Source organism: Cuculus canorus, chromosome 19, assembly GCF_017976375.1.
Source record: "Cuculus canorus isolate bCucCan1 chromosome 19, bCucCan1.pri, whole genome shotgun sequence".
NCBI lineage: Eukaryota > Metazoa > Chordata > Aves > Cuculiformes > Cuculidae > Cuculus > Cuculus canorus.
Genome location: NC_071419.1, coordinates 6,701,943 through 6,714,246, shown reverse-complemented (window position 1 = coordinate 6,714,246; position 12,304 = coordinate 6,701,943). Strand labels below are relative to the sequence as shown.

The 12,304-nt window shown below is 57.4% G+C and overlaps 1 protein-coding gene and 1 non-coding gene across 3 annotated transcripts; one reads left to right on the top strand and one right to left on the bottom strand.

Annotated features, from left to right (window-relative positions):
- Window positions 1-229: 229 nt before the first annotated feature.
- On the bottom strand, window positions 230-10,402 carry SLC27A4 (solute carrier family 27 member 4). Of its 2 annotated transcripts, none has more exons than XM_054084448.1 (13): window positions 10,270-10,402; window positions 6,616-6,782; window positions 5,603-5,997; window positions 4,758-4,916; window positions 4,315-4,384; window positions 4,115-4,206; window positions 3,523-3,632; window positions 2,919-3,128; window positions 2,544-2,670; window positions 2,226-2,363; window positions 1,897-2,061; window positions 1,304-1,450; window positions 230-1,062 (listed from the first exon to the last, which is right to left on the bottom strand). In XM_054084448.1, the coding sequence occupies exons 2-13, from the start codon at window positions 6,777-6,779 to the stop codon at window positions 905-907; spliced, it is 1,935 nt and encodes a 644-aa protein (XP_053940423.1). In that variant the 5' UTR covers window positions 6,780-6,782; window positions 10,270-10,402; the 3' UTR covers window positions 230-904. The 2 variants fall into 2 exon arrangements, with proteins under 2 accessions (XP_053940423.1, XP_053940424.1); XM_054084449.1 differs by having other exon boundaries at window positions 10,153-10,273.
- On the top strand, window positions 10,402-10,491 carry TRNAR-UCU (transfer RNA arginine (anticodon UCU)). Its single transcript is given in 2 exon segments — window positions 10,402-10,438; window positions 10,456-10,491. It is a non-coding gene; the product is annotated as a tRNA-Arg (tRNA).
- Window positions 10,492-12,304: the final 1,813 nt, after the last annotated feature.

The following is a 12,304-nucleotide window of genomic DNA, read 5'->3' as shown; positions in this document are numbered from 1 at the left end:
CCAAAAGACAGCAGGGTTCGCTCATGTCCTTCACCGTGGAGCAAGGCCACAAGGCCATACGTGGCTGCACCCACGCTAGAAGAGGAGAATCAGTCCCAGGTGAGCATCCTGTCTCCCTGCGAGAGAAAAGGGCTCTCCAAGAGAAGACAGGTCTGGGCTGCTCCTCCAGCTACTGTACAATCCCGGGACACATCCAAAAGTACAGACAATAAATTAAGATTGAAAAAATAAAGTCAGCGTGTATAATATATATATATATATAAAATATAACATAATGTGCATGTGATTGTGGAAAATAAAAATGTCATCCCCAGGAGAGAGCAAGGTATGGCAGAAACGCATCCCTGTCCCTCTCCCGAGTCCAGCAATACCCTGCTCCCGATTCACAGCAGAAACATGATGACACCAGCAGGGCCATGCAGGGAGCAGGGGCTGCGCCTGGCACCCAGCTTCCCTCTGCCAGCAAGGACCCTGTGCCAAGGAGGAGCTGGCTGCTTGGTGGAGGAGTGGGGAAAGAGCCCAGCACCGGTCCCTTTATGGCCTTCACAAGGAAGGGTTGTTGCAGGCAGGAAAATGAAGGGAAAGACAGGAAAAGCAAAGTGGAATGGCAGGGGCCCCCCACCCCTCCTCAACTGGCTGGGGCCTTGCCCCTCCCATGGCATGCGACCACCACTGCTGTACCAAGTAGAAAATAAAGCCATAATGAGTCTATGCTTTGGTATGTAACCATCTCCCTCCCTTCGGTCCCCTCTGCATTCCCCCCAAATCATTATCTGTAAAACTCATCAAATAAAATCTTTAGTGTGTCTTTACATTGCTCCTTGAACCTTTTCTTCCCCAGCACCTGCCTTGCTCCCCTCTTCCTGGCAGGATTCAGGAAGGTGCCTTGCTTGAGCCCCACCAGTCACAGCTTCTGCTCTCCTGACTGGATCCTGTTGAATGCTGCCTGGTCTAGTGGCAGGTAGCGGCCTTGCCTGGAGTCCAAGAAGTACAACTTGTCTTTCACCAGCGCAGGGTCAAAGCCCTGCTTCCGCAGATCCATCTTCTGGAACTTGTAAGTGCCTGGAGCACAGAGGGAAAGAGGAAAGAGGAGTCACCGACTGCACACGTTCCCATGCCCAACACCCTTGCGCTGCCCCAGACCCAGCCTTGCACCTCCACGTCTCCAAACCACCAGAGGAATGGGCTAGGGGCTCTGTGCAGCAGAGGGGTTCTATCCTGACCCTACTGCAAATCGGCCTCTGTTACCAGATTTCCCTCCCTCAGCTCCATGCCCAGTGCACGCACGCATGCCATGGCTCACTTGTCTTGGAGACTTCGTGCAGGAATCTCAGGAAGACGGGCCGTGCATACAGCGGCAGGGCCTTTTTCAGCTCATTGGCAAAGCGTTCTAGGTCACAGGAGTTTTCCGGGTCAGCGATGGCTGCCATTCCTGCCTTCCCTTCGATCCCTAGGACACAGAGAAGAAGGTACAGCACTTAGCCACACTGTCCCAGTCGCATCATCTCCCTCTGCGCCGCACCAGGAAGGCCTCTGGCACAGACCTCACTTTGTACCAAAGTGCCAGTGTCCGGCTGTGTCACCACCCAGTGGCTCAGGCTGCCAGCGACACCCTGCGGTCACAGTCCCCTCCTCCAACAGGAGGCACCTGCAGCCTGTCCAGAAAGGACGCAGGGTCCTTCCAAACCAGGCAGCATCAGACCAAAGCTTGAGAAAAGGAGGGAACCCGCTGGTTCCCGTTAGGCACATCCCAGGGGCCTCTTCCCAGCTCGCCCATGGGGAGACTCAGTCCAGCCTCTTGCACAAGGACACATCAATCTGGACAGGCAGGACACGCTCACATTCAAGTGGCAGAGGCCTGCCTGCCTCCCCGTCATCCTCTCCCCTCTCAGCTACCTGGGACCTCCACCCCATAAACCACCACGTCTGTCAGGTTGAGGATGCGGCTCAGTGTCCCCTCCACCTCTGTGGTGGAGACGTTCTCCCCCTTCCAGCGGAATGTGTCCCCAGTGCGGTCCCGGAAGTACATGTAGCCGTATTTGTCCATCACCAGGACATCCCCTACAGAAAATCAAAGAACAGGCAAAAAAAATGAGGTGTCAGAGAGGCTAGGAGCAACCCTGGAGCATGCCAGGACAGTGCCACTAGCCTGGGACAGCCCCCATGCCCACCCAGGCACCCTACTCCTCCACACTCAGCAGATGGAAGGGTCCTGCTTGCCTCACCTGTGAGATAGGCAGCATCTCCTTTTGTAAACACGTCCCTGGCGATTTTCTTGTTGGTGGCTGACTGATTCAGGTAGCCATCAAAGTGCTGCAAGGGGTTGCTCTTGACAATGCGGCCCACCAGCTGCCCTGGTTCCCCTGCAGGGAGAAAAGAAGGGATGAAGCGGGGATGCAATCACACACAGCCAAGCGAAAAGGGGTCTTAATGGAGCTAGTGGGGTTTAACTGAGCAGAGACTCAAGCCTAGGTAAATTATCTTGAATTATCAATAAAGACTCACACAGGGCGGAGGCAGCTTATCCCTGTGGTTGCCCTCACCTGGTTTGCAGCGGATACAGACACCATCCGAGCCCCGTATCAGCTCCATGGTGTCTTCATCCACCTTCACCAAGCCAATGGGGTACACGCCTGGTAGAATCCTGCTGTTGAAGCCACATGATCCCACCTAGGATGAAAAGTGCTCAGTGTCACGGGTAGCAGGGACATCTTTCCCACCCCAAGCCTGCTGCCCACGCACATCCAGACTACCACAGAGCTGATACCACACAACAGCCCAAACCTCTCCAGGCAGATGGCAACCCACACCAAGCCTCTTGGAGCAAGGGACCAGAAATAAACAGCCTGGCTGGGTTTCCAACCCTGCCCAGGCTAGCAGGCACTCTCTGGGACACGGGGAGGGTGGTGGAGCCTTACGTTGTTGTCGAAGTTTCCCAGGCTGCAGTTGCACTCAGTGGCCCCGTAGAACTCAGCTACTTGGGCGATGCCAAAGCGTGCCATGAACTCCCGCCAAATGGAGGCACGTAGCCCGTTGCCCAGTGCCATGCGCACCCGGTGCTGCCGCTCCACCTCCTGGTATGGCTGGTTCAGCAGGTAGCGGCAGATCTCCCCAATGTACTGCACAATCTGGGAGGGACAGAGACGAAAGACTCACTAGGATCCCCCTGGCAGGCTCCAGGGTGTTTGAGGTTTCTTCAGGGCAGGTGGGAATGACACAACATGCCCAAAGCCCCCTAAAGAGGCCGTGGGAACACCCAAGAGTCCCTCTAGCTCATCCAAAGCCTGCTCTTCCTCCAGGCCATGAAACCTAGCTGAGACTGCTTGGCTAATGCTGAAGCATGAGAAGGGTTTGGACACCCACCCCAGGTGGGTAGAACGCAGCCCCACTGCCTTGGAAGGCAGTTTGAGACGGACAGGCAGAACCCGTCCAGGAGTCCCCCTCTTCCAGCAGCTGGGTGTCCCCAGCATGACACAGATCCCCAGGTTCTGCTCCCCAGTCCCAGCTGGCCCCGTGACTCACCGTGCAGTTGTATTTCACACAGTCCTCCCAAAACTGCGAGGCTGAGAACTTCTTGCGGATGACAATCGTCATGCCCTGCAGCAGGCACTGCCCGACCCCCACGATGTTCCCTGTGGAAAGGCAGCCAGAGGAGCCTTCAGCACTTGGACATCCCTAGCCCAGCCCGCTCAGAGAAAGCCCTGGCAGAGCGAGGTGGACACCATGTAGAGCGGTGGTCAGCAAGTCACAACCCCGAAGCCCACAGACACTGGGGAGGAGAGGTGTGGAAGCAAGACTTGGGGCAGCACTTTGCTGTCTTAGACATCCCAGCATGTCTCAGCGAGCCAGGTGGGCACCACTTCCCATTCCCCCTGACCTTCCACAGGGAGCAGCAATAAGAAGCAGCTCTTCCAAAGTCAGGCTAGGAGGCTGAATAACCCTCCCCACAAAATCCCCACTCCATAGGTCAGCCAGATTGATTCCTGGCACCCAGAGCCAGAGGAAAGCCTCGGTCAGACACTGCCAGCAGCAGCCAGTGCTGGAGATCGCCGCTACACCAGCCTCCAGCCTGGGCTTGGCTGAGGGAAGAGATATTCCGTACAGCACACATTACCTGCAGCGTGGTAGAGCGGGAGGCAGTCATACATCACATCGTCAGGCCTCATGCGGAAACCATAAAACACTAAGCTGGACATACGGAAGTACCTGCGGCAAGAGGGTGAAGGGACAGTCAGCAGCAGGGCCAGAAGCGCTGCGTGAGGACAGAGCAGAGCTCAGCCCCATCCTCTCCCGAGCCCCTGCCCACAGCCTTACCGGCAGTTCACCACGATGGCAGCCTTGGGCAGCCCCGTCGTGCCAGAGGTGTAGATGTAGAAGAGTTTATCTGGAGAGCAATGAAGAGACAAGGTCATACACCCAATCTAGGAGCTGCTTGAACCAGGAGAGGGGACAAATCGAGTTTGTACACTCTGCTTGGGCCAGTTGAGCCAAAACTTTGTTATGTGACAGCAACAAAGATATGCTGGGTTCACCCCGGGCAGATCAGGACTACTGAACACATGGAGGGCACGACAGGATACTGCTCCACACAGGGCCAGGCTTCAGACACTGCAATAACACCCATCCCAAACACCCCAGGCCCTGCTGCAGATGTCTGCCATGGTCACCCTAAGCAGATGTTCTTCCCAGGGTTGTAACCGGCTGATCCACAGAAACACCGCCACAAGTCTGACCCTCAAGAGCTCAAGACCACGTACCAAGAAAGCCCTTATCAGGGGGTGTTGGCTGGTGACGCTGGGCCACCTGCAGAAGTGGGTCTAGGTGTTTCGCACCAGGAAGTGTGGACTTCAGGCTTCCTTCCCCAGACCAGAAGAGATGGATAGATTTCTCCAGGGAGGGTTGCACTTCCTGCATTGCTGAGAAAGTAAAGAGAGGAGATGGAGAAAGACCACAGGGTGATTACAGCATGGAGACCCCTTGCCCTCCCAGAGAAGGCGTGTGAAGGAGACAGTGCACTGGGTAGCAGTACCCTCACAGTGCTTGGCAGAGTCGCCAAAGGGCCGACAAACACCCCAAGCAGATGTTCTCACGATTAACAGATGCTTGGGCTACCCCAGGCCTCTTCAGGGACTAGAAGATCCTGTTCTCCACCTCTTCCCAGCCAAAACCTCCCTGGTGCCAAGAGGTGTGTTGACACCACCAGCCTCAGAGTTGACTGAAATACATGAGGAGCTGAAGTGCTGCAGGGATGTGGCTAACAGCCATGAAAAGCACAGGGAGGCTCGTTCTGAGGAGCAGAGCAGGCCCAGCCCAGGGCTGCATGCGTGGCACAGACCAAAAATGCACAAGGAAGGATCCTCACACCCAGGCTGGCCTGCCTAGGAGCCAGACAGGACTGAACTCCAGGTCCTGCCCATCTCCACGTCCCACCCACTGGCCAGATTGACCAACAAGAACAAAACCAGATCCAATTCCTGGATAATTCAACTGCCCACTCTTTTCCAGATCCCTGCTCTGTGGTGGGCAGGAAAGGAACACTAAATCCATAGAGACACCCCCCTCCATTCCAGAGCACTCCTGACACATCCTGCCTGTCCCTCACCTTCCATCATCTCCACCCCAAAAACCACAGCCTTGGAGTTGGAGATGGTGATGCAGTGCAGCAAGGCCTCCATGCGCAGGTGGGAATTCACCAAGGCGGTCTCCACCCCAATCTTGGCCAAGCCGAGCCACAGCCCCACGTACTGATTGCGGGACTCCATGAAAAGAGCCACCACGTCACCAGAGCGGAAGCCTTGGCCGTAGAAAAAATTGGCCACCTGGTTGGAGTACTCATCCAGCTGCCGGAAGGTCCAGCTCTCGCCCGTGCCTTGGAAGATCAGTGCTGTCTTCTCTGGATACTTGCTTGCAGTCTTCTGGAAGATCTTGGCAACTGTATTCTTCTCCTTCACGTGCTTCCATACCTGCCACTTCACCCGCAACAGGACCAGCCCAGTGCTGCCAAAGGAATGGGAGCAAGAGGGCAGCTGCTCAGTGACCCCTGCAAAACCACTTCCTCCAGCACAACCAGCACAGCACAAGGACCAGTAATAGCCCAGAACTGCTCCAGGCCCTACTCAAGGTCAGCAGCAGCTCTGGATGGTCCCCTGAGCCACATGGACACAGGCAGGGGTCCTCTGCAAATATGCTCACAGCCAGGAAAGTGGAAGGCTGCAGACAGGGATGTTCCTGATCAAAGTGGCATCTTTGAGCATCAGGTGCTCTCTAAGAGGTGCCTCCACTTCCTCCCCACAAATCCTTGCCAGGAGCTGGCACAGCCTGGTACTAACTCAGAACTGACCCTGCAGAGGCAGCAGACTTAGGGAGAGGGTGAAGTACAAGGACAGTCACCAGACTTCAGGGCTCAGCTGAAATCTATTTGTCCTGTGAAAACTTTGCCCAAGAGTTTGGAGGAGCCTGGGCAGGGCAGAGGGAGATCTCCTTCCAGCTGGGCTGGGTGCCAGCAGAAATCCAGGGCTGTGCAAGGAGCCGAGGGCTGCACTCACACACACACCGGGGCAGAGCAGTGGGCCAGGGGAAGGTGGATGGTCAGGCCATGCCAGACAGGACACCTACGTGACGTCCCTTCGTATTGTCTTGATGAATATGAGGAAGAAGTCCCATCCGCCAGATCCCAGGTAGAAGATGAAGAGAGTGGGGATGGCCTGGGTCCAGGACAGCTCCAGGCTGACCCTGAAGAACAGCAGCAGTGCTGTAAAAGCAGCCAGACGCAGCATCATGGCCTGCAGAGAGAGAGAAACCACGGTCATCAACCCACGTATGCTGGACTCGACGACAATGAACCCATGAGCAGGGGATGCATTAGCAGCCCCTCGTTTCCTGAATGAGGTCCCTGAGTCATCGCCCCTCCTGGCAATGAGGACATAACCCAGCAGCCCAGAGCTCCCACAGAGGCAGCTTTACCCGAACTTGGAGATGGCCTCCAATTAAGTCGCTGGCACAGCACTGTCAGCCAAGAGCCCAGCCATCCCCACCTGGGGAGCCACATCCTGCATCTCAGCCAGGGGCACAGCCACATCCCAGCAGCATGAGGTGCAGGATAAAGTCACTTCACGGATGTGGAAGCAGCGTCACAGCAGAAGACCTCATACAGATGTTTGGCGGGCACCAGGGCAATGCCAGGCAGGGCTGGCTCAACTCCTCACCTTCAGTCTGGGAAAGCCCAGCTCCAAATTCCTCCCCATAACCCAGGTCTCCCAGGTCTCCCAGGCCCCCAGCATTAGCTCTACTGTACGCCTGGCTCCAGGACAGCCAGCAGGGCTGGTGGGACACTGTGGCTTCACACAGTCCCCAGCACAGCTCAGACAGGAACAGGGACAGGAAACTCAGACCTTTGAGCTCTGCTCATGTTTGCAAACCCTCATGTCGGCAGGCAGTTTCCTGGCCTGGCTCTGCTGGAGACACCACCAGGGCAGACTGGGGGATGAGGCCAGGTGCAGGTATGCCTTGCCCAGGCTGGAGCAGGCAGAACAGGAGCTGTCGCTGCTGCCAGGAGTGCCAAGACCCTCACCCCATGCCCTGTGGATGGCAACTCAGTCTCTGGTACTTGTCCCACAAAACCAGCACCTCTTTCCCCATCCCAAACACTCCCCAGATGTTTTTTCTGAGATGCACAAGGCACCATGATCTAGCAAAGGCTCTTTGTGTGACAGCGTTGGGCAGAAGAAAGTGACAGCAACGTGACCCTCACTGCTCCAAGATAAAACTGGTCCTCCCTGGCATGGACACAGGCCGAAGAGGAAGGAAACACTCATGTCATTTCCCTTTCCCTCTTGAAGGTGGATCCACTGCTCCAAAGCTGGCAGCCCTGTTTGGGCTTTGACACAGCTGGCGGGGCTGGGAACCATGCTTGCAGCTTTCCCTCTGCTCCGTGCAGCTCCCTCAGGTCCAGGAGCTTCTGCGGATTTGGTACGAGATGCTGGCAGGGTGAGAGCTGAGGCAGCGCCATGTGGTTGCCAGGCTCTGGCATGTCACGCAGGCTGTCTCACCTCCAAGCTGTGACACTGGCAGCAGGCAAGGATGCACCAGAGTGCAGGATGCTGCTCCTGACTGGGAACATCACCCCCAGTCTGCAGCCCCTTGCCCAGAGATCCCTGCTCACACCAGCAGCCTCTGAGCTCTCTCCACCAAGCAATTCCCAGGCCTAAGGTCTCACAATATTTTGGCCTTTTAACAGGGCGGGACTTGCTGCACTTCTGCCTAAGAGCCTCTCTCCAGAGTTAAACAGGGCAACTCTCAGATCATCATCAACCTACGCCGCCTTGGCCAAGACCTGGGCCCTCACGCGCTCACATCAAACAGACATGGAGAGCCAGCGGTGGGAGAGCCACACTCTGTGTGGGCAGCAAGCTGCTTAATCTCCCTCTTGAAAGCAAAATGGGCCCAGACAGGCCCCTGTTATCCTCTGCTACATCTCTGTCTCGCACTGACATTCCTGATGCCTCCTGCTGAAAAGATAACCGGTGCATTACTGCCCGAAATCTCCAGCCCCACCGTTAAGGATTCAGGTCTTGTCTAGCTGCATCAGCACAGTGAAAATTAAGACCTGCTTGTAGCTCCATAGCCAGCGGTCACAATGGCAAACCACAGAGATCCATTACCCGGGGACACAGAGACCCGAGGAGAGGCCTGGGAGCAGGTCGCAGAGGGGATGACAAGGAGGCAATGGGGCTCCAAGAAGCCCCAGGGCTAATGGTCAAGCTCCAGGGGCTGGGAGATGCCCAAAGGCATCTGTCCCTCCCACTTGGCCCTGGGCAAGGTGACAGGATGAGCCCTCAGGTCCTGGGGAAGGATGGGGAGCATGAAACATGGGAACCCCATTTTGCCCTCTCCGTCCTTCTCTGGGGCCAGCGAGCTCACCCCCAAACGAGAAGACGAGGAGCACAGCCCCAGCCTCATCACAAGGAAGGGGAGATGGAGTGGAGATGGGGGTACTGGAGTCCCCAGTGCCAGTGGGGGTAGTCTGGGCCCCAGTGCCCATTGCGGGGGGGCAGGGGTATCCCACTGCCCTTGAGGAAATGGTGGGGCTGGGGGCCCCGGTGCCCATTGGGGGCTGGGGTTGAAATTGGGGGGAGGGACTGGAGGCCCAGTACCCATGGGGAAGGGGGTTGTGGGTGCAGCTGCCCATGAGGATTGGGGGGCTGGGGTGGAGTTGAGGGGTGCTGCAGTCCCCAGTACCCAAGGGCTGGGGGTCCTGATGCCCATGAGGGGGTCTGGGCCCCAAGAACCAATGGGGAAGGGGGCTGGGGTGGAACTGGGGAAGGCCTGGAGCCCCAGTACCCATGGGAGGGGAACTGGGTCCCAGTGCCCTTGAAGATGGGGGACTGGGGCCCCAGTGCCCATAGGGGGGCTGGGGTGGAGATGGAGGGGGACTGGAGGCCCAGTACTCATGGTTAAGGGGGGTTGTGGGTCCCGGTGCTCATGAGGATGGGGGGCCTAGGGTGGAGATGGGGTGGTCTGGACTCCGGTGCCCACGGGGAGGGGGGCTGGGATGGAGATGGAGGGGTCTGGGGGCCTGGCACCCACGGGAAGGGGGGTTTAGGGCGCCCCAGTGCCCATGGCAGGGGCTGCAATGGAGATGGGGGGGTCCGGGCCCAGGCACCCACAGGGAGAGGGGGGTTGGGGGGCCCCGGTGCCCATGGGGAGGGGGGGCTGCAGTGGAGATGGGGTGTGCTGGGGGATCACGGTACCCACAGGGCACGGGGGGGTGGGGTCCCAGTGCCCACGGAGGGTGAGGGCTGGGATGGAGATCTGGGGGTCTGGGCCCCCGTGCCCATGGGGAGGGGGGATTGGGGGGTCCCGGTGCCCACGAGGTGCGGGGGGGGCGGAGATGGGGCTGGGGAAGGGCTGGGGTCCCGGCACCCAAGGGGAGGGGGAGCTGCGGCCCCGGTGATGGGGCAGAGATTAGGGGAGTCCGGGCCCCGGTACCCACAGGGAGGCGGGGGGTGGGACCCCGGTGCCCATGGCGGGGCTGGGGCTGTGGGGGGTGTGCTGGGGTCCCGGTACCCACGCGGTGAGTGGTTGGGGCCCCGGTGCCCATGGGGGGAAGGGGTTGGGGGCTGGGCTGGGGGGTGCTGGGGCCCCGGTACCCACGGTGAGGGGGCGGTTGGGCCTCGGTGCCCGCGGGGATTCCAGGCCCTGGTGCCGGCCCGCGGCCCCGCCCGGCGGGAGATGGGGGGTGGCGGAGATGAAGCCGCAGCGCGCTCTTACCGGGCTCCGCGCCGTCCGCTGCGGCCCGGCCACCTGCCCCGAGCGGGGCGGGGCGCGGCACGGCCCGCCGGGAGCTGCGGCCCCGCCCGCCGCTAGCGCCAACAGGCGGAGAGCGCGGCGGGGCAGCGCGAGGGCTCTGTGGCGCAATGGATAGCGCATTGGACTTCTAGCGTGGTGACGGGAGTCATTCAAAGGTTGTGGGTTCGAGTCCCACCAGAGTCGTGTTTTTCTTGCTGCGGCGGAAGAGCCTTCGCCGAGCCCGAAGCGAACGGCCGCGGGGGCAAAGATACCTTTTGGGTGCGGGGCCGGGAATGCCATGGCAGGAATCAATGAATGTGCATCGATGCCATTCCAGGGATCAATAAATGTTGACCCGTGCCATTCCTGGAATTAACATGTGCATTGATGCCATCCCTTGAATCAATAAACGAGCACTAACGCCATCCCCTGGATCAATACATGTGCACCGATGCCATCTCTGGAACATACACATGCATTGATGCCATCCTTGGAATCAATAAATGTGCACTGATGCCATCCCTGGAATCAAAAAATATTAATCGATGCCACCTCTGGAATCGATAAATGTGCACTGATGTCCTATAATGAATAAATGTGCATTGATGCCATCCCTGGAATCACTAAATGTGCATTGATGCCATCCCAGGGATTAATAAATAATAAATATGCACTGATGCCATCTCAGGGATTAATACACATGCATCGATGCCATCCCTGGAATTCATAGAATGATTGGGATTGGAAGGGACCTTAAAGATCATCCAGTTCCAAACCCCTGCCATGGGGGGGAATTAATAAACATGCATTGATCCCAGCAGATCCATGTGTGGTTCAGCATCAGCACCCTATTGGAACCAGATAATCTTTAAGGTCCCTTCCAACCCAAACTATTCTATGATTCTATGATCTCGCTACCTCTGCCTGAGCGGCACAGGCAGGACCACTGCTGGAGGTGGTTCTGGGGCTGCCACTCAGCCACAACAAATACATCCCAAATCAAATGCATTCCCGCATGACTTGTGCCTGACCTGGCAAACTCCCCCTCTGCTTCCCCCCTTCTTCCTTCTCGCAGTAGTGAACAGGAGCCACAGTGGCCGTGATGTGATCCGGCTGAGCAGATGCAGTTTAAAATTACACCATTTCTGTAGTGCTGGCACTAGTCCATCAAGCAGCACACGGCTGCGCGAAGGCGGCACGACCGCTGCCGGCAGCCTCAGTACTGCATGGCCACGTTAAATAATCCAGAGTACAGCAAAACCCTCTCTCATAACCATCATTTCCTGTGTTTCCTAGAGCGCTGCGCATGACTCCTGGAAGCAGCGAATCTTTGCCACCCTTTGGTTCAACCACCCCAAAGCTCTGATGCATTTCCGGTGCAGAAAAGCACATTTCAGGATTGTTTTAAAGCCAAATGCATCTTGACCAGAGAAATAGGACAACTCCCACTCTGCATTTTACCAGCAGCCGAAGCATATAGTTATACGATATCCTTTGTTTATCTGCTTGATGTAAATTCAGAGGCCAAGGGGAGGAGAAAACCCCAAAGTCTGGCTGGTGGAGGGGTGAAGGCAGAAGCTGAAAATGGGAAGTCAGGGGTGCAGGAAGAAAGCAAGTCCCTCTGACCTGGTGCCTGCTTTTAAGTGTACCCCAAAATCCAACAGTTTTGGCCCTGCTCAGCCTCCTGGGATGGAGCAGCTCCGATGCCCTGTCACACTGCTTCAGCATTCCATGGGAAACTAGGATGGGGCTGGTGAAGGTCACAGTGGGGCAATGCCAAATCCCCCAGCTGACAGCAAAGGACCCCAGTCAGAGCCCCCTCCCCTATCCTGGGAACTAGGATTGCTTTAGGAAGCCCCAGCCTCACCCTCCTCCTCTGCACCCCAATCTTCCTCTGTCCAGGCTTTACTACAACGATCACTGCAAGGAGCCACTCAACAACAGCGCAGAACACCCAAATCCCAGCTGGAAAGATGTGGCTCTGCAGTCCATTTTGTGCCCTGGTGCTCAAGGATGT

Coding starts and splice junctions, on each gene's coding strand:
- SLC27A4 (XM_054084448.1), bottom strand. CDS start 6,779: ATGATGCTGCGTCTGGCTGCTTTTACAGCACTGCTGCTGTTCTTCAGG. Junction 4,917..5,602: donor TGGGGTGGAGATGATGGAAG/GTGAGGGACAGG, acceptor TTACTTTCTCAG/CAATGCAGGAAGTGCAACCC. Junction 3,129..3,522: donor GTGTGAAATACAACTGCACG/GTGAGTCACGGG, acceptor TGTCCCTCCCAG/ATTGTGCAGTACATTGGGGA.